The sequence below is a fragment of the Monodelphis domestica genome, chromosome X (assembly GCF_027887165.1).
Source record: "Monodelphis domestica isolate mMonDom1 chromosome X, mMonDom1.pri, whole genome shotgun sequence".
Classification (NCBI taxonomy): Eukaryota; Metazoa; Chordata; class Mammalia; order Didelphimorphia; family Didelphidae; genus Monodelphis; species Monodelphis domestica.
The window spans coordinates 9,865,596-9,875,111 of record NC_077235.1 but is presented as its reverse complement, the minus strand read 5'-3'; the positions used below and the strand labels follow the sequence as shown (position 1 = coordinate 9,875,111).

General features: G+C 47.6%; 1 protein-coding gene across 1 annotated transcript; it reads left to right on the top strand.

The window, feature by feature from the left end:
* The first annotated feature begins 1,249 nt into the window (after positions 1-1,249).
* On the top strand, positions 1,250-7,694 carry TMEM35A (transmembrane protein 35A). Its single transcript, XM_001374686.4, has 2 exons — positions 1,250-1,598; positions 5,630-7,694. The coding sequence occupies exons 1-2, from the start codon at positions 1,479-1,481 to the stop codon at positions 6,002-6,004; spliced, it is 495 nt and encodes a 164-aa protein (XP_001374723.1). The 5' UTR covers positions 1,250-1,478; the 3' UTR covers positions 6,005-7,694.
* The last annotated feature ends 1,822 nt before the right edge of the window (positions 7,695-9,516 follow it).

Below are 9,516 nucleotides of genomic sequence, written 5' to 3'. Positions count from 1 at the left end.
AAAGAAATCACTTCAGCTGGTGTGAACATACTAGTTTAGAAAGGTGGCAGCTGAGCTGAGCCTGGAAAGATGCTTAAGATTTCCATAAGTGGAGGGTACTGCAGAATGTGGGCACATCATGACTAAATTCAGGGAAGCTGGAAAACATAATGCACAAGGGGCAGGGTGGGGGGCAGGTAAGAAATGGGAAAACCTGTCTAGCTTCACTGAAGGATTCTCAGGAGTGAAGGGAAATTAGGCTAGTAAGGTAGGTGACGTGAGATTATTGAGAGCCTTGAGTTCTGGACTAAAGGGTTTGGAATTTATCCTATAGATAATAAGATATATATATATATATATATATATATATATATATATATATATATATATATATATATATATATATATAGAAGCCCCAGAAGGATTTTGAACTGGAAAATGACAAGGAATAAAGCTGCCTCTGGCAGATGTCAATGATCTCTTTAGCCTGGAGTGTCACCATTAAGCTAAGTAATATTTGTCAGGCCTAATGTATAGATAGAAGAAAAAGAACTAAAAGAGAAAGGGAAAACACAAAAAATAGAAGTGACAGCAATTCATCTGAGAAAGGCCTGGAGAAGTTTAGCAGACTAAGGCCGAGAAGAGTGAACAGTGTGCCTGAGAAGCTCCAGAAGCAAACTGGATCACTGGAGTCAGGTGTCCAGAATATACCTGGCCCCCATCTGAGGAGGGCATCGGGGATTAGGAGAAGTCTAGATAGAGGCTGCACAGCACATGAAGACTGCTTGAAGGAACTGGGAAGGTTGAGCCTAGCGTAAAGAAGGCATGTGTTGGGGCACAGGGTGGGGAGGAAGGGAGCAATTGAAAGTCTGATGATGGGAAAGCACTTGGGCTATTTCTGCTTCTCTCCAGAGGCCCAAACTAAGGGCAGTTTCTGAAGTCACAGGGAGCTAGATTTCAACAATTTGTGAAGAAGAATTTCTGTCTGAAAAGGAATTTGGCTGGCTCGTGAGGTGATGAGTTGAAGGCCCTGTGTCCATGGAGGACTAAAGGGTGGCAGACAGCGTGGTCTCTAAAGTCCACCTAACTCTAATTTGGTGGTCTCAATGAATCCCTTGAAAATGGCAGAGAAAGGGATCTCAGCCATGGCCTCAGAGCACACTCAGCAGCTCTCCACCATGCCCCTTGCCTTGCTCATGCCACTGATTGTCCTCAGAGAAAATAGTCCAGACATAGGGCTGACGTTCTGTCCTGGCTCCCACGGTGGGTGGGGCATTAGGACCCAGCACCCAAGGTAGTGGAATCTCCAGCTCCCGTGTTTCTCCCCGGCTCCCTCCTCTCTTTGTCATCCTCCCAGCCTAGCAGACTGCTGCTGCTGCTACTGCTGTCTGGACAGCTTTCCTCCTGCCTCCACCCCTTCAATGGTTACTGTCTGGCTCTTGGCCAGATAGAGAGCCCAAAGAGAAGGGACCGGGGAGGATCTTCCCCTACTATCTCCAATGGCTTCCCCCAGGACAGTAACCATCGTGGCCCTGTCCGTGGCCCTGGGGCTCTTCTTTGTCTTCATGGGGACCATCAAGTTGACCCCCAGGCTCAGCAAGGATGCCTACAGTGAGATGGTAAATGTGGGCGTTGGGGGCTAACAGGGGCATGCAGGCTGGCGTGGGAATGGGGGGGGAGGGTTCTGTGCCGAGTGCCTCTAATGTGATCACCCCGATCCCTTAAATGTCACCTTCTTCCCTTCTCCCCACAACTTTGCAGCAGGAATAGCCATGCTAGGGAAATTTCATCTGGGAGCTCCTCTGGAGAGCTCGATGCTGCAGGGGGGAGGGGCCACCCCAGCCAGGTCCTCCGCACAGGGAGCCTGGGATGCTATGACCTGAGAAGTACCTGGCTCGGCTCGGCTCGGCTCGGCTCGGAAGGAGTCCCCAACTGGGGCAAAAACAACCACCGCGGCAAAACGCGCAACCCCACCCCCACCGCCCTTATTCGGAAACTGTATAGCCGGGGGGACCAATGAGGAAACCTGGTCCCTGAGGGATGGAGCCCGAGAGTTCATTTATGAGGGAAAGAAACCAGCGGCAAGAGTAGCTCCGCTACTTCGGGGTTAGGACGGGGCCAGGCAGCGATCCCCGGAGCAAATGGGGTCAGGAGCCTTTGTGAGCTGGGGAAAGGCCCCTGGAAGCGGCTTGGGGGGGGGGGGGCGGGGAGGGAGGAGAATGGGCCTGTCAGAGATCCCACTTAGCCTGCTTGCGCTACCAGGGCTCCAGGGGCTTTAGGCTAATTTGCAAAGCCTGCTTCTCGTCTCGGGGCTGACAGCCGGTCATGGACTTTCTTTGCCGGGTGCGCAAGGCCAGGGCTCTGGCACGTTTTGCCTGCTCTATGGATCTGGAATGGGCAAAGGGGACTGACTGGCCAGCGGCTCTCGCCCCCGATGCCCCCCTCCGCTGAAGGTGGGGCTGCTCTTCCTGGAAGGGAGGGCTGAGGACCTGCGAGAATTCCTCAGTGCACCAGGAAATGCCCGTGGAAGTTTCTAGTATTTTCTGGCTCTCTCCCACAGCACCTGCCAATCCGCTCCCGCTCCCGCTCCCCTCCCCATCCTACTCTGACTCTCCCCTGCATCTGACAGCCGTGCCTTGATTGCTACAACCAGAGCCCCACCTCCCAAGGGGTGCGGTGGGGTGGGGGAATGCAATTTAGGCTGGGAGCTGGGAAAAGGCAGAAGCGCAGACTGAACTGGAGATTTTTTCCACCTGGGGCAAAACCGGGTGGGGGTGGGGGTGGGGGGGGGGCGGAGTGGGGGTGCACAGCGGCATTGGCGGAAAGCCTGGCCGGCGGTGGGAGCGCAGATCCCCTCCATCCTCTTCCTGCTCCCAGCCCCGACTCCCTTGCCCAGCTTCCCCAGCCAATGGAGAAGGGACAGCAGTCTCTAGACTCCCCGAAGTAGGAAGTGCACCCCACCCCCAATATTGGTGCTGCCCTCTCTGGGTGGGGGGCTTCCCTGCTGACCCCGTGGCTGAGAAGGAATCGTCCACGTATGCCGAGGGGGAAAATGGCCTTTGGGGCGATTACTTACTTACTGCCTGTCCTTTGGGGCCGCCTGAGAAGCCCCTGCAGATGAATGGCACCAATGAATTTTAAGCCATTCAGTAGCAGTTTTGCTTTTCTCTTAGTGCCTCTGAATAAGCCTAAACAAAACCTGAGCCCTCCGTGTTCCAAGGTTTGGTCCCGGGGTTTCCCCACCTTGTAGTGGGGTGGGGGTGGGGCGTGGAGCAGGGATCAGAGTCAAGGCCATATCCACTGGGGCCTGGGGTTCAAGAGCTGGCCAAATCCCGGGGAATCTCTTTTCCCTCGACCCCAGTGAAATGACTATTAGCAAGAAGCCCAGCAGCTCGCCTCCGTCAGGGAATTGTACAATGCTGGGCCTGAAGATTTACAGAGCACCTGCCTCACCACCACCCCACGAAGGAGGGGAAATCAGGTGTTGTCACTGCCATTTTGGAGCTGAAACTGAAGCCCACAGAGCTCCAAAGACTAGACCACAATTACATAACTAGTGAGTGACATGCTCGCACAGCTCGTCAGGCAATGGGCACGGGGAATATCAAAGGCCACACAGGGCCATGGCCCTGGATACCTCCAGTGTTCCATGGCCTTGCTGCCGTCTTCAGGCAGTTCTTTTTAAAACTGAATTTGCTCAGTTGGTGAGTGACTTCCCCAGCCACCCTGGGCTCCTTAGACAGACGCCAACTGCCCGATTTCACTATATGTCTTTATCTTGAGCCTCCCACATCCCTCCAGGGCTGGCTGCCTCTGAAGGGCTTGAGTCCGTGGGAGCCCACCCAGCTTTCCTCGGACCCTTTTGAAATGTGCTTTCCCCAAATCTAGGCTGTTGCATGACAGACTGTCTAGATTTCCTTCCTCTCTCAATCTCTAAGGAGTGTCCTTGGCTGTCTACCTAGCACTGCAGTTTACTAGTTGTGAGCCTAGGGCACTGTGTGTCTCAGTTTCCTCCTCCCTGCCTACCTCACAAGGCTGATGGATGGATCATCTCAGAGAGTGGACATGAAAGTGCTTCAAAAACTGTCAAGCACTAAACAAATAAAAGTGCTATTGTTAGAAATCTAGCCAGAGACCCCCTTTTTCTTGCTTTCACCAGCAGGAAGGGCCCTCTGACCACTCTACAGAGCTTCCCCCTGAGGCATCCAGAATATCAGTGTGAAAAGGGAGATTAGCCAGAGGTCCGTGTAGTCCAACAAGCCCATCTTTATATACCAACTAGTTGGAGACCAGGGCAGTCCAAAAGAGTGAGGAAAAGGCATGCAAGCTTATTGTTTGCAAATCCAAACAGGAACTAGAAATAGCCTAGTTGAGGTTCTTAGGCATGTACTTAAAAGAATATAGGCATGGCTTAAGGTTAGCATATTTGGGGGATGTAAACTACATTTCAAAAGATCAAATGAGATAAGATTTGGCATGCTTTATAACCCTTAAAGCACTGTATCAATGCTAGCTAGTGGTAATAATCATAACAGTGATGTGTTTGCAGTTGCCTGGACCACTTATTCTCTGGAGCAGTTTAATCTCATTTACACCATTTGTTTAGCAAATACTTTCCAACTTTATGGATACTATGAAGGTAAATTTCAACAAAATCCTTGTCTGAATGATCATAAGTTCCACATCAGAAAATCCCCAAATAAGAATAAGAATAATTACTACATACTATAACACCTTTATTGTTTTCTTTTCTTTTAATTTTCAAGAGAATCAGTGCTGTGAGGAATTTGTCAGGCCTTGGAGAATATGGGTGTGGTTAACCCATTTTGCAAATGAAGTGGAACTTTCAGGAGTCATAGGAGATAGATTTCAAGATGGAAGGGGCCTTAGAAGCCACCAGATCCAACTCTTTTGTTTTGCAGTTTAAGAAACTGAGGCCCAATTTCACCCAGAGATGAAATCACTTGCCCAGTCACACAGGTTGTAAGTAGCAGTCAGAATTTGAATTCAGAGCTTGTGAATGATTTGCTGCCTCCCTGAAAATTGCTTACAAGGATTGGTTTAATGAGTGGTAATCACACATCCTGGCCCATAATACCAGACTCTATTTTGCATACTCCTGGGTCAAAAAGGATTTCCAAATCCTTCCAGTATACATATATAAAACATGCACACATGTCTACACACCCCTGCACGCAAATATATGGCCACCCATACATACTAGACCTGTGATTTTATCAGGGTAAGAGGCTCCTGTAATGGGAATTCCCTCCATGGGTGCAGAATTTGGAAGTTGGTTGGCAACTCCTAGTCTGAGGGTTCTGCCTAGGGATCTGCTAACTAACTTCTTCACTGGTGTGTGTGTCAAAGGCAGGACCCTGACAGCAGGGATTCCCAGGTAGGTCCTGACACTGAGACTTATCTTTCAGCCATTAATTACACTGTGCTCTCTGCTGGCCAGCCCACTAATGACTTAATTTTAGTTATTGGGCTTTTATTTGGAGAGCACTATGAGGAGATGGGTAATGTGTCCTTGACTTGTAAGGAAGGAGTGTGACAGGGAAGAAGGAATTTGTAGGTCATTTTTCTCCATTCCCATATCTAAGTCCAGATTTGATACAATGGCTACTTTATGATGTTCCTATTCCAGAAACGTGCCTACAAGAGTTATGTCCGGGCCCTGCCACTGCTGAAGAAAATGGGTGTGACTTCCATTGCTCTCCGAAAAAGCATTGGAACCCTTGAAGTGATCTGTGGCATCATCATGACCGTGGTCCCTGGCCGTCCTAAAGATGTCGCCAATTTCTTCCTTCTTTTGCTGGTGTTGGTCGTGCTCTTCTTCCATCAGCTGGTTGGCGATCCCCTCAAGCGTTATGCCCATGCCCTGGTCTTCGGGATCTTGCTCACCTGCCGCCTGCTGATTGCCCGCCAGCCAGAGGAACAGCTTATTGAGAGGAAGGCTTCGTCCAGGGGTGGTGAGGGGCAGGCTGCCCCCCACAAGAAGGTCAAGGTCAAAGTGTCTTAAGGAAGCAGCCCTACACGGTGGACCTTCCAGGCAGCTTCCTCTGAGTAGCCCAGGAAGATCTCAGTGCATTTTGTTCCTTTTTATTTCTTAACTGATTGCTTTTTTGGGAAAGGGGGACCTATGCCATGTAATGGTTCTGAAATTTATGTTCCCCTATTCCCTAAAATTAGCTCCTGATCCAGCCATAGACCCAACACCTTTTATCACTCCCACATCTGGCTGCATGTAAATTGTGTGTAAGATTACTTCTCAGGTGTTTGTGTGGCAAACTATTCCAGCAAATATTGTATGTGGGGGAAAAGTATGTATGTGGAGATGTGTGCTTGACTTGTGTGTGTAAAGATGCGAGTGTAGGAGGAGGAGGCTTTGGTCTCAGCCTCACCCTCTACAGGTAATCCTCACTTTATGTACAAGGTGCATTCTAGCCAAGGTGAAGACAGCTTGAGATGGCTGCCCCTACAAGATGGCTGATGTTGTACACCTCCCAGGGCTATGTAGCCCTTCTCCAATTTGACTGACTCTGGGTTCTTTCCTTTGTCATCTGTCCCCATTCCCTAATCCCTCTGCCTCCCCATCCCCCAGGAATGACTTTTCTAGCTAGAAATCTCCTGATATTACCACTGGATCTCAGAGGATTTGTTTCCTTTGGGGCTTGAATATCACCTTTTCCCAGCAGGTGCTTCTAACTAATCTTGTCCTGTGCAGAAATTTCTTAAATTTGAGGTGTTGGGTGACGTAAAATTAATCAGCGTCCTCCCTCATCCATCGTGTAAATTGGAAAACCTAAATACTAAATTAACTTAGAATAAGGAGTACCTGCAGTCAATAGAAAATCCAATTCTAACTTAGTGGAGAAATGAGCGGTTTATATTGCTAAATCATAGATTTAGAGCTGGAAGGCATGTTAGTAATTATTCTAGGCCCTTCGTAAAAGGGTCTTTTCTGTAAAAAAGATGGCAAACCGAGGGGAGGCCCCCAAAGTTTGAATGACTTGTCCCAGGTTTGAATTCTGGTTCTCTGAATCCAAATTCCATTCTTTTCATTGCACCACTTTTCCCAAATGGTTACATAGTCTACAACCCGAGCAGTCAACTTGCCTCCAGACACTGTTTTCTGATTTTCCTAATCCCAAAGCTGCCTTGCTTCAAGCTTCCTCAGCCACCGATGAGGATTTAGCCTCTGTTCTGCTCTGCTCTACTCTGCTCTTGTAGCTGAGGGAGCAGGAGGTGGCCCTGTTATAGATGTCTCTGCACCTGAAGTCCTCAAATCCCAGCTGTGCTACTTCCCAATTGATCCCCAAAGTGCCCAAGCGAAGCTATAACTTCTTGCCAAACAGAAGCTCCCTTCTTACTGATTTTGCACTGAGGTTATACTGGGTTCAGGTTTGCTACTAGGAGCAGTGTCCTGACCCATCCCTACATCTATATCTCTCTTCACTAGAGAGGGGGAGTATTTGAAAAGGTGACAGTTGAGCTGAGCAGTCTGAGGAATTGCTTCCTTTGATAGAAACTGCTGGTTTGCTGGATGTTGGTAAACCAATTTCCATGGTTTGGGGGTTGTTCTGCCAGGGAAGGGGAAGAATGAGATTGTCATTTTGTAAAAAGTGTCACCATTCTTGATAAATGGCTCCCTCCCTCCTCCCCTTTTTGTCTCATTCTTTCCAAATAAACTTTTAGAAATTTGAAGGAAATAGTCTGGGCTGATACTCAATTTCTGGAAGGAGGGAGGACAATCATTTCATATCATAATCAAATTATATAATTTCCCCTCTATTGGGTCTTCTTTCCAACTGAAAATTTCAGTCTGACACCTTGAGGAAGTTCAACCATTTCAACAATATCTAGATAGTCTAGAGATAATATGTGCCAAAGCACTTGAGGGTACAGAAAACAACATTTGGTGGGGGTGGTCCAGTCAGTCAAACTGACTATGAAACACTAAGGACGCAAAGGAAAGCAAAAAAAGTCCTTGCTTTCAAGGGGTTCATATTCTAGAGAGACATGTACATATATGGTAAATACTCAGAGTCAAGAGGGCTACTCTTCTCCCTCAGGATTCTACCGGTATCCTGAGGAGCCAAGGAGTAGATCTTCTCTACTTGCATCCTGGATGAGACCCAATATGGAACACATTCTTGTGGCCTAACTCTCCTGGACTGAAGTCAGCTACATTTCCCCCTCGGGATTCTGGGGATAACCTGAAAGGTTTGGGGATATCTTTTCTCTGTTGCCATGGGCTCAAGCCCCCAACAGTTGTTCTCTCTGCCACACTGTTAGACATCAGTTCCTATTGCTCTAGTTTCATTTAACTGATTAACATCAATTAGTTTTTACAAAAGGATATTTACTTTGAAGCTATGCTATGACAAAAGTACAAACAGTTCCCTATTGGGGTGCACTTTCCATTATATCACTTTGTCCTTTGAGGAGAGTGGGTTCAAACTGAGCTCAGTTCCTATATAACCTTACTATCAAATTCATATCCACTTAGAATATGGCTTCCAGATGAGTCCTTGTTTCAGATACCACTATGCCAGTTCCTAAAGGTCACTTCTTTCTCCTTGGGGCAACATGAAAATGTAAAGATAGGAAAGGGCCACTTCATGAAGAACTTTGAATGCCAAACTGACAACTTTATATTTGATTCTGCAGATAGCATGGGGGCACTGGAATTTATTGACCAGGAGAAGATGTGGTCACTTCTGCTTTGTAAAAATCACTTTGGCAGGTGAATGGAGGATGGATTGCAGTGGGACAAGAGTTGAGGCAGGGAGACAATTTAGGAGACTACTGCAATAGTCCAGGAGAGAGGTGATGAGGCCTTGAACCGCGATGGTAGCAGAGTGATTAGACAGATGGGAACATAGATAAGAGGTGTTGTCCAATCAGAAATGACAAGATTTAGCAATGATTGGATATGTGGAGCGAGGATGAGGAGTAAAGGATGACTCTAAGGTTGTGAGGCTAGATGACTAGGAAAATGATGGTATCCTCAATAATAATTGGGAAGTTTAGAAGAAGGGGAGGTTCGGGGAGAAAATCGAATGAGTTCTGTTTTAAATAGCTTGAATATGAATTGCTTATGAGTAATCTAACTTTAAGTTGTCCAAAAGGCAGTTGGTGAGATAGGACTGGAACTCAAGAAAGAGTTGGAAATAGAGATCTGAGAATCATCTGCAGAGACGATAATTAAAACCATTGAAGCTCATGAGGTCAACAAGGGAGATAATATAGATGAAGGGTTCTTAACCTGGGGTTCATGAGGGTCTCTATATAGACTTAAGGAAAGAAGCAACATGCATTTCTAAGTGCTTACTATGTGCCAGGCTCTGTGCTAGGCACTGGACATACAAATAGACCAAAAATGAAAGATGGCCCTTTGCCCTTAAATAGTTATCATTCTAGTGGGGGAAAGAGAACTCATAAAAGAGAGCTGAAAAGCAGGTGGGGTAGGAAGGGAGGTACTCATGTGGGGACCTGGTGGCAAAGTCTGGAGAGCTAGAATCACAGCTA

Excerpts from the sequence above, each read along its gene's own strand:
- TMEM35A (XM_001374686.4), top strand. The coding sequence starts at position 1,479 with ATGGCTTCCCCCAGGACAGTAACCATCGTGGCCCTGTCCGTGGCCCTG. Across the intron at positions 1,599-5,629 it reads AGGATGCCTACAGTGAGATG|AAACGTGCCTACAAGAGTTA; the intron begins GTAAATGTGGGC and ends TTCCTATTCCAG.